The sequence below is a fragment of the Scyliorhinus torazame genome, chromosome 11 (assembly GCF_047496885.1).
Source record: "Scyliorhinus torazame isolate Kashiwa2021f chromosome 11, sScyTor2.1, whole genome shotgun sequence".
Classification (NCBI taxonomy): Eukaryota; Metazoa; Chordata; class Chondrichthyes; order Carcharhiniformes; family Scyliorhinidae; genus Scyliorhinus; species Scyliorhinus torazame.
In genome coordinates, this window is record NC_092717.1 from 211,474,339 (window position 1) to 211,490,901 (window position 16,563).

Sequence of the window (16,563 nt, forward strand, 5' to 3'; positions counted from 1 at the left end):
CACAACTTGGTAGACGCAGGTTTAATCGTAGCTTTCAAAAGTGATTGGCTGGAGAGAGAAAAGTTGCAAGGCTACGGGGAAGATTGGGGAGTGGGACTAGCTAATTTGTTCTTGCAGACATACAGCATGGAATTGATGGGCTGAAAGATTGGTTACAGCATAAAGCATGTCAATGATTCAGACCTTTGCTGCACATTGATACTTAAAGTAAATATAGTGATAGTGTGTACTTGTCGGAATGCTTGGTAGTTGTGACATTTTAATAACTGTCTTTTTGAAGCCTGTCATTTTAGTGACATAAGCTTAACTCTTATTCAAAGTAGCTGGCCCCACTATCCTATCCAGCTTCAGTTCAAATTTTCAGGGATGAAGTGGTGTAATGAATCTTTCCATTTTCCTCTTGGCTTATTTTTCTTTCTCTATAAAACTTGAGTACTTATTATTCGATTGGCAGGTAAATTTCGCTATAGTTAGGACTCTTGTATAATTTTTTTGTAAAGCACGTCATATTGGAGAAAGGCACACTTCATCTTTTGATATTCAATATTGGCATTAAGCGCTCCAAGGTCTGGTACAATGCAATAATTTTCAGAGTAATAGAAATGGTCAATTATGACCATGTTGACAGTATGGGCGCAATTTAATGGGACACAAACGGAGTCCTGCTTTAGGCGCATTAAACGGGCTGTGTCTCAGTGCCTGCAGCAGCCGTTTTTTGTTTTCGCCTTGGCGAGGAATGCCATGCCGAGGTCACAGTGGCACCATTTCCTGCACTGGCTCAACTCACCAGTGCAGGAAAAGTACCCGTGGATCGGTGCATCATTTGTAATGGCCGCCCCAATCTGTTGACCCCCAATGCCCACCCCTACTCCACAGCATCCCCACCGCAACCTCCAGATCCCCTCACTGCACCCAACTTGCCTCTTAAAAGGTCCTTGAGGGCCCAATCCCTCCTCAGCCCACCTCCTAAGGGCAAGGCACCCACTGGCATGGGCAACCTCGCACCCTGAAACTGCCAGTCTGGCATCCTGGCAGTGTCCCTGCCAGCACCAGGGTGGCATTACCAGGGTTTTTGGCTGGCACTTAAGTTGCCAAGCTCGTGGTGTCAGCGGGTGTGCGGGATGCCACCATGCCCAGAGTCCCAACTACCCAGGGATCTCTACGCCTGGATCAGGTTTGTGGAAACCAGTGTGAAACGGCGAGGTCTCTCAGGCGAAGCCATTTGTTCCCTGGCCCTGAGAGAATCTGGTGTAGACATAGTTAATTGAGCCTAATGGCTGACTTAAATATATTAATCTGGATCTCACCGACAAGGGCGCGATCCAGGTCGCGATGAAATCTTGCGAGGAGTTTAGAGCGTCGCAAGTCTTGCGAGAGGCCCCTTGTGAGATTCAACAGCCTCATCACGTCACCAAGGCGGACATGATGAGGCCATTAAATCGCGCCCTATATTTGCATTCACTCTGATCATGGGCATATCAAATTCCTGTGTGGGATTTTTATTTAGCTTTAAACGAACAGGTAAAAAGTAAAATCGAATTTAGGAGTGATTTTAAGAAAATTATTGTTAAGTTTTACTGAATAGAATACTGGCTTGGGAAAATTTGAGTGGAATGGTGATGGTGGAATTAGTTCAAGTTTGCTTTCACTTCTTTGATTTGCCTTCACAAAGAGTTTGGAACCAAACATCTTTAACCCATAAATCTCAGCCTTCCAGAATACTTGAATTTCAAAGTCTGTGGGTGATACAAAACTTGGAAATATTGTGAACTGTGATGAGGACAGCATAGAGCATCAAGAGGACATAGACAAGTTGGTGGAGTGGGCAGTTACATGGCAAATGAAGTTCAATGCAGAGCAGTGTGAGGTCATTTATTTTGGTAGGAAGCACATTGCAGGACAATATAAAATAAGGAGTGCAAGTCTGTGCAGGAGCAGAGGATCCTGGGTGTACATGTGGACAGAGGACAGGTGGAGAAAGCAGTTAATAAAGCATGCACTATAATGGCCTTTATTAATAGGGGCATAAAGTACAAGAGGAGGTTATGTTGAACTTATATAGGAAACTATTTAGAGCTCAGCTGAAGTTCTGAGTGCAACACCAAAGGAAGATGTAAGCACGTCGGAGAGAGTGAAGAAGAAGTTAATGATAGTTCCAGGGGTGGGAGACGTCAATTATGAGTGCTCTCCTTGGAGAGGAGAAGGCTAAGAAAAGATTTGATCAAGGTGTTCAAAGTCACAAGGGGGCCGGACAGAGAAAGTAGGGTGACATTCTTCCTGCTCGTAAAATATTTGAGGCCGAGAGGGCACAGATTTAAAGCGATTTGCAAAGAAAACAAATGTGCTATGAGAAAAAGCTTTGTGAAACGAGTGGCTCGGATCTAGAATGCACTGCCTGGAAGTGTGGTGAAAGTAGGTTCCACTGAGGCATTCGAGAGGGCATCGGATGATTACTTGGATTGTAACACTGCAGGGGTACGGGGAAAAGACAGGGGATTAAGCCATGATACATGTTTAGAGAGCTGGTGGAGAAATCATGGGCTAAATGGCCTTCTGTGGAGTAACAATTCTGTGATGCTGGAATGCTGATTTCCATTACAAATGTGATTGTTTTTATAATTTAATTCTCGGCCTCAATCATGCACGCCCTCTTATTAAGTATCTGAATGGGTTTGATTTCTGTTGTTAAATATGTTATATGCCTCGATAAAGTCTCGAGGTTTCTTTCGGCTGAAGAGTCACGTTTTATCAGATTGTTCCTTGTGGGCCTGACCAGAGTGTTCACCACAAGCCTCCTTTGGGGACAATGTTCTGGGCAACATGGTTTTCGCTGTATATTTATTTGCACTTGGCGGTTTACATCACTTTGCTGTCAGCCACTTGTCCCAAAGACCTCCTCGAGGAAGGTGTTACTGCATGCACTCCAAATTGAACAAGGAGAAAATTAGCCTTCAGTAGAGTTCTTGGCGATTTGGTGACTCAAATATATATGATGGAATAGCTGATGGATCAGATCGGTTTGACCCCCATTCTTAAACGAGTGGATTCGGGATCTGCCTCCTTACCCTGTCCACAGCGGAGATCCCCTTCAAGCAGAGAACTGAAAAAAGATAATTGTGTTCATGGATTCGCTAAAATCCAAAGCAGTGCTTTAAATTTAAAAAGCTGCATTTTCAACTCTCTTCACATTCTTCTGAATAATGATATGGCCGTTACAGACTATCTCTCCAAACACTCCTTATTCAACACTAAAATTCATTCAAAATCCATTGTGTAATAATTATTTCACCATTAACACTTAATAGTGTTTGCCATATTACTCTACTATAATGCATTTTATGACTTTTAAAATATTCCAATAATTACTGATGTCATTAATGGTTGTCATCAACACCTTTTGCAACTTCCACATAGCAAATGCAATCAGGGAGAGAAGGCCACTGGCTTCATTCAGTTCTTTCCAATTATACTTTTGTTGTTTCAACGCTTGTCCCATGGATTCAAATGTTTGATTTCCATTAAATTTTGAAATAGCTGGGCCCGGCCCAGATATTGCAAAATGAATTTGATAGGAATTTTCAATTTGTAGTTCATAAATATGATGTAATGTTTGGCTCTAAATTCACTTTAGCACAGTCAATAGCCCAATATCCTGGGGGTTGCCGTTGACCAGAAACTGAACTGGATGAACTGCATAAATACTGTGGCTACAAGAGCAGGTCCTGTGGTGAGTAACTCACCACCTGACTCCCCAAACACTTACGAGGCACAAATCAGTACTGTGACAGAATACTCTCCACCTGCCTCGATGAGTGCAGCTCCAACAACAGGAGAAGCTCAACACCATCCAGGACAAAGCAGCCCGCTTGATTGACACCCCATCTACAAACATTCATTACTTCCGCCATCAACATACAGTAGCTGCAGTGCGTGCCATCTACAAGATGCACTGCAGGAACACACCGCAACCACAATGTTCTTGAAAAACAAGGGCAGAAGGTACCTGGGAATACTACCTTCTGGAAGTTCCCCTCCATCATTCACCATCCTGACTTGGAAATATATCAGCTGTTCCTTCTCTAATGCTGGATCAAAGTCCAAGAACTCCCTCCCTAACAGCACTGTGGATCTAGCTTCACCACATGGGACTGTAGTGGTTCAAGAAGGCAGCTCACCACTGCCTCCTCAAGGGCAATGAGGGATGGGCAACAAAGGCTGGCCTAGCCAGTGAAGCCCACCTCTCGAGAATGTTTTTTTAAAAAAGCAAACCAACGGAGTGAGAGTCATCAGAATTTAACACCAACCCTACAGAAGCAGATATTAGGATCAATGATCCAAAAACCTGGTAAAAGTGATAAGTTGTAAGAAACATGTTAATGGAAGAGAGATAAGTAGGTAGCGAGGTTGAGGGAAGGAATGTAAAAGCTTAGGGCCAAAAGGCAGCTGAATGTATGGTTGCCAATGGTGGCATGGATAAAATTTGGGATGCTAAAGAGGCCATAACCTGAAAGTTGAGGAGAGCTCGGGTGGTTGGGGGAGATTACAATAACCCAATAACATGAAGGACTTCGAAAGCAAGAATTTTTAAAATCTCTACATTTCCAATGTCGGTTCGGGAGAGCATTGAGGTGGCAAGTACATAGGACTTGGGTGGGAGTTTGAATTAGGTCAGCAGAGTTTTAGATGAGTCTTTCGAAGGAGGGAGACTGGCTCAGAGAACACAGCTATAATTGAGCCTAGTGGTAAAAGGGGTGTATGAGGATTTCAGCAGCAGATATATTGAGGCAGCTGCAGAGTCCGGCACTTAATGCATCCTTTTTGAGTCGGGATGTTAGTGTTTATCCTAAATTCTATAAGCTGCTGGTATGCGCACATCTGGAGTATGCATCCATAGTTTGGAATCCATATACAGCTTTTAGATATATACAGCTTACAGAGATAGAGCAAAGATGTGTTACCAGTAAAATGGAAGGCAGGAGGAGAATATCTTATGAGGAACATTTAAGATTACAAACTTTGGCGAAGAGAAGTTTGATTTTTGATTCAGTTGATGTTTAGAAATTGACACGTGGCCTTACTACCCCTAAATTTCTTTCGTCGCAAATATGGTATTATAGGTGTCACGGTAGTACAGTGGTTAGCACTGCTGCCTCAGAGTGCCAGGGACCCGGGTTCGATTCCGGCTTGGGTCACTGTCTGTATGGAGTCTGCACGTTCTCCCCGGTGCTCCAGTTTCCTCCCGTAAGTCATGAAAGACGTGCTTGTTAGGTGAAGTGGACATTCTGAATTCTGCCTCAATGTACCTGAACAGGCACCGGAATGTGGCGACTAGGGGCTTTTCACAGTAACTTCATTAGTGTTGATGTAAGCCTACTTGTGACACTAATAAAGATTATTATTTTGCAAGGTCATCAGTGTAAACTACAGAAATTTGGTTCATGTCTTTATAGTCGTAAGAAAAAAATCCCTTACAATTGTTAATACCTGGAATGCTTTGCCTTATTTTGTTGTGAATGCTGAACGTGCAGTGACTTTTCGAAGATTTGTTGGAAACACAGTGGCTGTAATTCTCCGGCCGTTGGGATTCTATTTCCCCGCTGGCAGCACACCTCCTCCGCCTGTAGGTTTCCCGGCGGCATGGGGTGGCTTCAATGGTAATCCTATTGACAAGCGACGGGACTAGAGAATCCCGCCACCAGTGAATGGCGCAGTGCTAAGAAACGCACGGTTGGGGATTGCAAAATCCCGCCAAGTGTGATTTCTACGTACGTATTGTCTGATGCTGTTGTTGATGTTTTTGTTTTTAATTCTGCGCCTGTGTGCTTTGCACTGTATGGCAGTATAAATAAATAAATAAAACCCTTGATGCTGTAGCAAGCATTGTATTTTATCCAGAAGTGTCATACAGCCATTCTCCAGATTTAGTGTTCGGAGACTGAGCTATTTGGATGGTGTTCGGTTGTTCAGTGCCCATGGGTGAGGTTACAGAGAAACTGAGAAGCAATAAACCTGTGGCTGCACTTATTTTCAAAGCATTTCCAGTTGTGCTCCTGTTCTCACCCTCAACCTGGTGAGAATCATCTCTGCATATTTCTAAGGCACGGAACGCAATAATGAGGATCGGCTAAAACCTTTCAAAATTTAAGTGGAGTCACAAATAAGAAGTTACAGTAGATCAGTTAAATCTGTGCACTGTTTTATTAAATCTCCATCGAGAAGAAGCCCGAGATGCATACTGGTTTAAAAAGCAACTCTGCGCACCGTCCCTTTCTCTTCACTCTCTCTACCTCTTTATTTCAGCAATACTGGTACAACTCTGCATTGTCACCATTTTTCTGTTCCCTCTAAGCTATATTACGATCCCAGACCAGACCCCAACAGTGGCTAGAATACTGGACCAAGACCAGTAAAGATTCGCTCCAGGAGTGATCGCATGAAGAAATCCAGATTTTTTTTTTTTTTTTAAAACAAAACTTTATTAGGAATACAATATTAAATTCTTTAACTTCAGAACCGAAAAGAACAGCTTACAATTATCCCTTGTACACCACTAAATTTTCCATTAAACAGTAAGAATAGAAACACCACTCTCAATCCAGCTTAAAATCAACATGGCATAAAGTGATACTTGCTTTGCAGAACAGATTTGAGCCCCGGTTAGAACGCCTGCAGACTCTGGCTAAATATCTTCAAAAAGCTGTTTCGTCTGGCTTGTTTCTGCTTCTTTGTCCTCTGACAAGATTGCTCTGCTTTAAATATTATTACACCTTTTGTAACTATCCTACTGTGAGAAAACTGTCTTTACTTGTGGTCAAAACAAGAGTTGCAGATCAGACATCAAATTCTCTCCAAAAAGCTTTCTCAAAATCTCTCTGAATCCCTTAGCTCCACCCCGCAATGGCATCACCTCTCCAGCCTGGAAAACAAACTACCTTTCCAGGTTGAAAGCACATCAACCCCACAGGGACTTTCCCAATTCAAACCACAGTGCATTAGCCCAGACTGAAAAACACATTCCTCTCATCAATTTCACCTTCTGGCTCCGAAAAGCTCCTAGGCCCGCTAAAACAGGGTTTTAAAAAAACATGACCACTGCAGTCAAACACATTATAATCCCAGGCTTTTAAACCCTTAAATTGCCCAATATTTAGAATCCAATCTTCGTAAAATCATCACAGCTGCAATTAGCCCACCCTGCCACTTGCTAATATTTCTCTCCAAATCCCAAATGCTGAACTGGAGACTCACTGCTGTGCCTAATTGTTTCCCAGGACCACAAACTCCTTTGTTTTATATTTTTCATGGGTTTGTAACCCCTGCTCGAAAATCCATAAGTTTGTTCTTGATGTACCTCAACATACTGTCTCCTGATATTATGTAATTATGATGACTGACTTTGTTTCTTTAAATCTCAAGGTGTTTGCTCTACTTTGGGCTCACTTCACAAATGCTGAGATTTTCGATGTGAATGTGGGTATGAAAGTTAGACTGTTGTTTTGAATTTCGTGGTTTCTTTGTTGCTCTATAATTTGGTGCATTTCTGGAAAGATTTTCAGTCTCGGCTAAATTGATGAGGTTGCTATTGGAATGTGACCGACTTGTTGATTCTAATGTTGTGGTACTAAACAAAACCTTCAGTTCCCTCCCATTAATGTGTTTTTCAGTTGTAAATCTTGCTTGATTTAAAAACAAAACAAAACAATAGCTTCTGTTAATGATTAAATTCACTGCAATGTTGAGGATGAAGTACATTTTGATATATTTCTAATCTCTCTCTCTGACCTGCCTTTTTTCCAGTCGTTTTCTGGGGTGTGTACTTCAAACTTCCATTCACGCAGCAAAAATGTCATATGGGGCTATTGATGGCAGCAGCTTCAGTGGACGCAACCCATTTGGAGGACCTTCCAGGCAAGGGTATCAGCCTTTAGGTAAATCTCATTGTTTGATGACTTTTCCAGTATATTTCATCAATGCATTTCTGGTTGACAAGCAAATCGAAGTTTCTGACGCTTTTAGTGCATGTTTGCAATGTCTGGAGTGTTAACCAGCTGTATCATTTCTGCTATAACCAGAATGTTCTGTCTGTTCAACTTTGAAGCAAGTTCAAAGCTACACTGCCCCACATCTGACACGCTGCCTTTGCCAGGAGGCACCAACCACTTCACTGAGCTATCACTATGTTTCTCATATTGCTAATGTGTCTTTTGGAGTTTACTTTATGCACTTAGCTGCATTACACAAAAGCACCACAGCCTGCTGTAGAGGAGAGAACCACAGAAACAGATCATTTGCGGAGCTCCTTCAGGGACTGCAGGATTGGCAACGGCTGATATAAACACAAGCCACGAGTCAAAACCTATAGGTGTTTTCTGGTCATGGACAGGCCGAGAGTTCAGATCGCTCACCTAAATCAACCATTTTGTTTTCCATTTGCTGACTATATGAATCTTACCTAGATGTTGAGCAGTTCTGAAGCCAGAAATAAAATTAGCAAATTATGGAAATATACTTTTAGTGAGCGAGTGGTCAATTCATGGATTGGATTGGATTGGTTTATTGTCGCGTGTACTGAGGTACAATGAAAAGTATTGTTCTGCGTGCAGCTCACACAGATCATTCCGTATTATGAAAAGAAAGTACATAATAGGGCAAACACAAAATACACAATGTAAATACATAGACACAGGCATCGGGTGAAGCATACAGCAGGGAACAGGCTCAATGAAAAATGGTGGAAGCAGACACCATGGTAGTGATGCATCAAATGCAAAGTAGATAAAGTTCTTTCAGAAAATATTTTTACCTTTGTGTTTGATTCATTTGAGACATGATCGATGGGAAGTGTGGCATTCTGAGGAGGTCCTATGGTTCCAAAAGCACTCCACCACTACAAATATTCCTCGTCATTTATCCAGGTCGATATTAGACTAATTGATGGTGATTGATTGCTCTGGCCAGTCAACAACTCCAATATTGTTATGTTGTGCAACAGTCTGGTTGTAGAAGATGAAGTGGATGGACATCCATCTTTTTTGTGACAGTATCTCGGCTGGTCACTGTATTTGATTTATTACACATTGTAAGAGGTTAAATTCCACAGAGCTGGTAGTTTTATTACTTTTGACCATATGTCTTGTACTATCAATTCTATAACCTCTAGGATATATTAGATCTATTCAGAATGAAATGAAATGAAATGAAAATCGCTTATTGTCACGAGTAGGCTTCAATGAAGTTGCTGTGAAAAGCCCCTAGTCGCCACATTACGGCGCCTGTTCGGGGAGGCTGTTATGGGAATGTTGAGAGGACGTTGGCAGGAACCTATTCTGATTTTTAACATGACATAGGAAAAAATGGGGGACCATTTGATTATTAGTGTCTGTAATTTTATGACTTTTGTGACACAAGTTTTTTAAATTCTTTCATGAGATATAGGCATCATTGGCTCGGCCAGCATTTGTTGCCCATCCCTAACTGCCCTTGAGAAGGTGATGCTGAACTGCTGCCTTGAACCACTGCAGTCCATGTGGTGTATATACACACCGTGCTGTTAAGGAGGGCGTTCCTGGATCAACAGTGGAACTGGTTTACTTTTGTTCTTTTGTTTGTTTTAAACAAAAAGCAAATAATTAAATTTGAATGAATTCACTCAAGATAGTGCATCTCTGCTTTGCACCACTTTCCGTATCGGGCACTCCCCACACCAGATATAACATGTGCTAAATACAGAATGTAACATCTCTGAACAATCATACAAATTCACATCTCTGCTGTCTTTTTTTTTATTGAGCTTTCCATTGTGAAATTTCAGATGATTATCAAAAAGTAGAATACTTAGATCTTGGAAACAAAAACAGGAAATTGTTGTAAACCCAACAGCTCAACCAATATCAGGAAAATTAAATTTATAATTTCAGGTATATAATCTTTTGTTGGAATTGAAAGATATTGCAAATCAACAACCTCATAAGCAGGACGAGACGGTGGGATAGGAATAAGAAGACCACGGGCACAAATAAGAAGATTAGTTGAGTGCTTAGGACGAGAACAGGAGATGGTTAATTAATGATAATTAGGTGAGATGCTTGATCCAAGAGATAGATTTTAAAAAGTGTCTTCGAGATGGAGCGTGTGATTGAGAGAGTTACGGAAAGGTATTTCACAACTTGTGGCCCAGGCAACTGAAGGCACAGCCTCCCAAGGCGAAGCGATAAAACTGGGGATGTGAAGGCCTGTAGTCGAGGGTCGCAGATACCTTAGAGGGCTGTGGTGCTGGTGGTGATTCCAGAGATAGAGAGGGATGAGGCTATGGAAGGATTTGAAATGGGGGATGGGAATTTAAAAATAGAGACGTTGCTTGCTCAGGAGCCAATGTTGGTCAGCAGGCACAGGGCTGATGGAGGAGCAGGACGTGCAGCGATTTGAAATGTGGCAGCTGAGTTTTGGACCACCTCCAGTTTATGGAGGGTACACTGAGGGAGTCTGGTCAGGAGTGTAATGGAATAGTCAGGTGAATTAATGGAGGTGCAAATAAGTGGTCTTGGTGGCGGCATGAAGTTTAGGTCGGAGGCTCATGTCTGGATCAAATATGACACAATTTTTGTGAGCACATTGGCTTAATTTCAGACTGTTGCCTGGGGTGAGATGGAGATGATGGCTAGGGAGCGGAGTTTGGACCAGGTACTGAAAATGATTGCTTGTTTTGCAACTCCAACAACACTCGAAGCTTGACACCATCCAGGGTAAAGCCTGCTTGATTGCTCCCCCTTCCAAAAATATTCAAGCCCTCCCCCATCAACGAACAGTGGCAGCCGTGTGTACCATAGACAAGATCCACGGCAGTAACTCAGCAATGTTCCTTAGGCAGCGCCTTCCAAACTTCCAGGATCACTACAATCTCAAAGGACAAATGCAGCAGAAACCTGGGAACCCCACCACCTGGGATCCGCTCCAAGTCACTCACCACACTGACTTGGAAATATATTGCCGTTCCTTTACTGTCGCTGGGTCAAAATTCCTGGAACGTTCCCCCCCCCCCCCAACAGCACAGTGGTTGTAACTACATCTCATGGATTGTGGCAGTTCAAGAAAGCAACTCTACCACCACCTTCTGAAGTGCAACTAGGGATGGGCAATAAATGTTGGCCTAACCAGCAAGCCCACATCCCGTAAAAGGAATTACAAAAGAATGTCTTCCCAATATTACCAATATTTAATTGAAGGAAATATCTGCCTACCCAGTACTGGATGCCAGATGAGCAGACTGATTGTTCAGCCACAATGGAGGAATTGAGAAAGGTGGTGGTGAGAACCAGAGAAGATGGAAAGAACAAAACCATCTTTTGGAATGCCAGGATTAAGATAGAAAAAAAAGACGAGCTCAACACCAGAGTTCCAAGCTACCCTACCAGAAGTCTATTATTGATGAAACCTCCATCCCCAGAAATGCTGGTATACCCATCTGACATCAGTAGCTATTGTCAATTGATAATGTGGACAGTATGGTTAAATGTCTGAAGTTGCTAATGACTCTAGGGCTGGAGTGCAGCAAAATGCCAAATGGAAAGATTAAGGGCCGTTCCTCAAGCTTGTATTGAGCTTTATTGTTGTTTTGGAAAATAAAAGAACATGGTGTAGGGGGTAATATATTGGCACGGGGGGGGGCGGGGGCAGCACGGTGATGCAGTGGTTAGTGCTGCTCCCTCTTGGCGCCGATGTCCCAGGTTTGATCCTGGCTCTGGGTTACTGTCCGTGTGGAGTTTGCACATTCTCCCCGTGTTTGCGTAGGTTTCGCCCCCACAATCCAAAGATGTGCAGGCTAGGTGGATTGGCCACACTAAATTGCCCCTTAATTGGAAAAAAATGAATTGGGTACTCTAAATTTTTTTATTTTTTTTTAAAAGAAAAAAGAAAAAATATATTGGCATGGACAGAAGATTGGCTAGCTAACAGACATGACTTGGATCAAGGGGTCATATCTATGGTTGCTCAATTTCGTGATGATACAAAGATAGGTAGGAAAGTAAGTTTATGAAGAGGACGTAAGGAGGCTGAAGGGAACATATAGTTTAAGCGAGTGAGCAAAGATCGGGCAAATGGAGTATAATGTGGGAAACTGTCCATTTTGGCATGAAGAATAAAAAAACTGCTCATCTAAATGGTGAGAGATTGTAGAGCTCTGGGGTTCAGAGGGATCTGGGTGTCCTCGTGCTTGAATTGCAAAGGGCTAATATACAGGTACAGCAAGTGACTTAAAAAACAAATAGAATTGTAAGGTTTTGGGTTTTGAGGTAAAAAGCCACACATGAAAGGTCTGAATTTTTAATTTTTAACAATAGGGACCTCGGTTGTTTTCCCTACAAGGTGCAAATAGAACAAAGAACAATACAGCACAGGAACAGGCCCTTTGGCCCTCCAAGCCTGCGCTAATCACGTGTCCTATCTAAATAATTATTTATGAATCAAGTAGATTTTAATTATACTTTACAAGAAGTGAAGACCATGTAGAAGTTTCTCATCTCTCAACACCCCAAAAACGCGAGGCATTGGCAGCATAGGCGATGTCTCTCTCTATCTTTGAAGTGACGTTGAACTGTGTCCATAAGTCATACCACAGAAACCATCACTGTGCCAACAAAGACACCAATTCTCCAACTAAAATCCCTCTGCCTCATTCTTCAGGGCTTTTTTTGAAGATGATCCAAATTCAACTATTGGCTGTAGGATGTAACCCTTGCCATTGCAACCTTTGCTTTTGAGTCGTAAACAGCTCCATCACTTGCTTCCTTAGAGCACAAAAGTTTATATTCCATTTAAAAGAAAGAAGATAATAGCGGGGAGGTTATGATGGAAATGTATAAAATGCTCGTTTTGACCCGGCTGGGGTATTGTGCAGTTCTGGTCGCCACACTATAAGAATGATGTGATTGCACTAGAAAGGGTGCAGAGGAGATTCACCAGGATGTTGCTTGGGCTGGGGCATTTCACCTATGAAGAGTGGCTGGTTACGCTGGGGTTATTTTCCTTGGAGCAGAGAAGGATGAGGGGGGACCTGAAAGAGGTGTACGAAATTATGAGGGACTTGGATAGGGCAGACATGAAGAAACCATTCCCCTGAGGAGGGAACACTAATCAATCAAGGGGGCATAGATTTAAGGGGCAGGTGATTTAGAGCAGGCATTGTCAAACGTGGGGGCGGGTGGGTGTCGGGAGGGTGGCGAAGCCGTTCAGCGTGGCGCTCCTGATCACGCTCCCGATCACGCAAATCCGCGTGCAACAGCCGCAGCAACCGGCTTTTAATAATGCCGGCAGCGAGCGGCTTTCAAATTGGCCAGGAACAGATTACAAAAATATAGCCGCACTGTGTATGCGTGCCCGATCATCGGTGCACATGTGCAAAACTATGCACATGATCGGGCAGGCATGCACAGTGTGGCCACATTTTTTTTAATATGGTCGCAGCCTTTTTTTCAAGTTCTGGGGGGCCACAAAGACATCACTATGGAATCCACTCTGAAGCCTGATAAACTGAAACTCGACGCACGAGCAGCAGAATCTAAGGAAATCTTCTCCCACTGGCTCTGCTGTTTGGAGGCCTACCTCGACTCCTCTGAAACACCTCCCAAGACGCCCTCAAGCTGCGCCTCCCATGCCCGGGTGAGCCACCGAATCACGGGTATGATTGAGGACGCAGTCACGTATGAAGCGGCGGTCGCAATTCTAAAGAGACCGTTCGTGAAGCCCGTGAACGAAGTGTTCGCGGGGCACCTCCTCACTACCTGCCATCAACGCGCCGGGGAATCGCTGGACAAGTATCTAGAGAACCTGACACTACTCGCCCGCAACTGCAATTACAGGGATGTGAAGGCCGATGAGCACATGAAGCTGATGATCCGGGACACCTATGTGGCTGGGGTCCGGTCTAACTATGTCCGGCAGCGACTGCTGGAAAACGGGGCAACTGATCTACAGGACATGATAAAACTAGCCACCTTGTTAGAGGTGGCCTACCAGAGCCAAAGCACGTTCCCGGCAGACCCAGCGAACCCCTCGCGGGCACCACAGACACGGCCTTCACCAGACCTGACTACGTCCCAGGCCCGGGGGGACCGTCTTGCTACTTCTGCGGTCAGGGCCAACACACCCAGCAGCGTTGCCCAACCCGCACCGTGACATGTAGCGACTGCGGTAAAAAGGGACATTTTGCCAGAGTCTGTCTGGCCCGATCCAAAGCCCCGAAGTCAAAAGCTTCCAGGCCCGATCCACTGACTCACAGGCCCACAGACCCCACAATGTGGCTGCGTGTCTGCCGGTACCGCCCCCTTCAGATGCATCATCCGCCTCGTGCAGCTTGTGGGGAGCGCCATCTTTAACTCAGTCCGACACGTGTGACCCATGGGGGCGGTCATATTGGCCGCCATCTTCAACACCAACCGACACGTGCGACCGATGGGGGTGGCCATCTTGGTTCCCATCTTCAACTCAGCCCGACTCGTGGGGGCCGCCATCTTGTGACCCCGATACTTGAGACCACGCAGACTAGCCGCAACTCGGCGCAGTCACCCTTGACCAGTCGCAGCCAAAACATCTGAAGAATTTGATGATGGCCGTCCGGGTCAATGGGCGCGAGACCCCCTGTCCTTTCGACTCCGGGAGCACAGAGAGCTTGGTCCATCCCGACACGGTAAGGCGCTGCTCCCCCCACATCTACCCCGCGTCCCAGACAATCTCCCTTGCCTCCTGATCCCATTTGGTACAGATCCGGGGGTACTGTGTCGCAAACCTCGCGATACAGGGCGCTGAGTATGCCCATTTTAAACTGTATGTCCTCCCTCACCTTTGCGCCCCCCCTACTGCTTGGACTCCACTTCAAATGCAGTAACCGAAGCCTGACCCTGACGTTCGGCGGACCCCGACCCCCCTCACTGTATGTAGCCTCGCGACCCTTAAGGTCATCCCCCTTTTGCTCTTTGCGCACCTCACCCCCGACTGTAAGCCCGTCGCCACCAGGAGCAGGCGGTACTGTGCACAAGACATGATTTTTATCAAGTCGGAGATCCAGCGACTCTTGAGGGAGGGGGTCATTGAGGCCAGCAACAGCCCCTGGAGGGCACAAGTGGTGGTTGTCAGGACCGGGGAAAAGAATCGGATAGTTGTGGACTACAGCCAGACCATAAAGCGGTTCATGCAACTGGATGCGTACCCCCTCCCCCGCATAGCGGAGATGGTCAACCAGATCGCACATTACCGGGTGTTCTCCACAGTCGATCTGAAGTCTGCCTACCACCAGCTCCCGATCCGCCCAGAAGATCGCCACTATACTGCTTTGAAGCAGCCGGCCGTCTCTTCCACCTCCTCAGGGTCCCTTTCGGCGACCCTAATGGGGTCTCGGTCTTCCAGAGAACGATGGACCGAAATGGTGGACCAGTACGGGCTGTGGGCAACATACCCGTACTTGGACAATGTCACCATCTGCGGCCATGATCAGCAGGACCACGATGCCAACCTTCAGCGGTTCCTCCAGACAGCCTAATCCCTCAACCTCACATATATAACAAGGAGAAGTGCGTTTTCCGCACAACCCGGCTAGCCATCCTCGGCTACGTCGTGGAAAACGGGGTCCTAGGGCCCGACCCCGACTACATGCGCCCCCTCATGGAACTTTCCCTTTCCCACAGCCTCAAGGCCCTCAAACGCTGCCTGGGGCTATTCTCCTATTACGTCCAGTGGATCCCCAATATGCGGACAAAGCCCGCCCACTTATCAAAGCCACTATATTCCCCCTGACTGCTGAGGCCCGCTCGGCCTTCAGCCCCATCAAGGCCGATATCACGAAGGCCGCGATGCACGCGGTGGACGGGTCCGTCCCCTTCCAGGTAGAGAGCGATGCATCAGACGTCGCCCTGGCCGCCACCCTCAACCAGGCGGGCAAGCCAGTAGCCGCCTTTTCTAGAACCCTCCACACCTCCGAGATTCGACACTCCTCTGTCGAGAAGGAAGCGCAAGTCATTGTGGAAGCGGTGCGGCATTGGAGGCACTACCTAGCCGGTAGGAAGTTCACCCTCGTCACCGACCAACGGTCGGTAGCCTTTATGGTCGACAACGCACAACAGGGCAAAATTAAAAATGACAATCTTGAGGTGGAGGATCGAACTCTCCACCTATACTTACGATATCAAGTATCGTCCTGGGGAGCTCAACGAGCCCTCAGATGCCCTGTCCCATGGCACTCGCACCAGTGCGCAAGATGACCGACTTCGGGCTATCCACAATGACCTCTGTCACCCGGGGGTCACTCAGCTTATCCACTTTATTAAGGCCCGCAATCTGCCCTACTCCACCAAGGAGATCAGGGCCATGACCAGGGACTGCCAAATCTGCGCAGAGTGCAAACCGCACTTCTACCGGCGAGACAAGGCACACCTGGAAATGGCCTCCTGGCCCTTTGAGCACTTCAGTATCGACTTCAAAGGGCTCGCCCCTTCCACCAACTGTAATATATACTTCCTGACCGTCATTGACGAGTACTCCCGCTTCCTTTCGCTATCCCATGTCCCGACATGA

The 16,563-nt window shown here is 45.5% G+C and overlaps 1 protein-coding gene across 2 annotated transcripts in view; it reads left to right on the top strand.

Moving 5' to 3' along the window:
• tsnare1 (T-SNARE Domain Containing 1) overlaps positions 1–16,563 on the top strand; it is a 1,154,852-nt gene that overhangs the window by 201,300 nt on the left and 936,989 nt on the right. For both annotated transcript variants that reach the window (XM_072468282.1, XM_072468283.1), the window contains exon 2: positions 7,798–7,928. In XM_072468282.1, coding sequence (XP_072324383.1) covers positions 7,844–7,928 — 85 coding nt within the window. In that variant the 5' untranslated portion in view covers positions 7,798–7,843. The remainder of the gene's footprint in view (positions 1–7,797; positions 7,929–16,563) is intronic.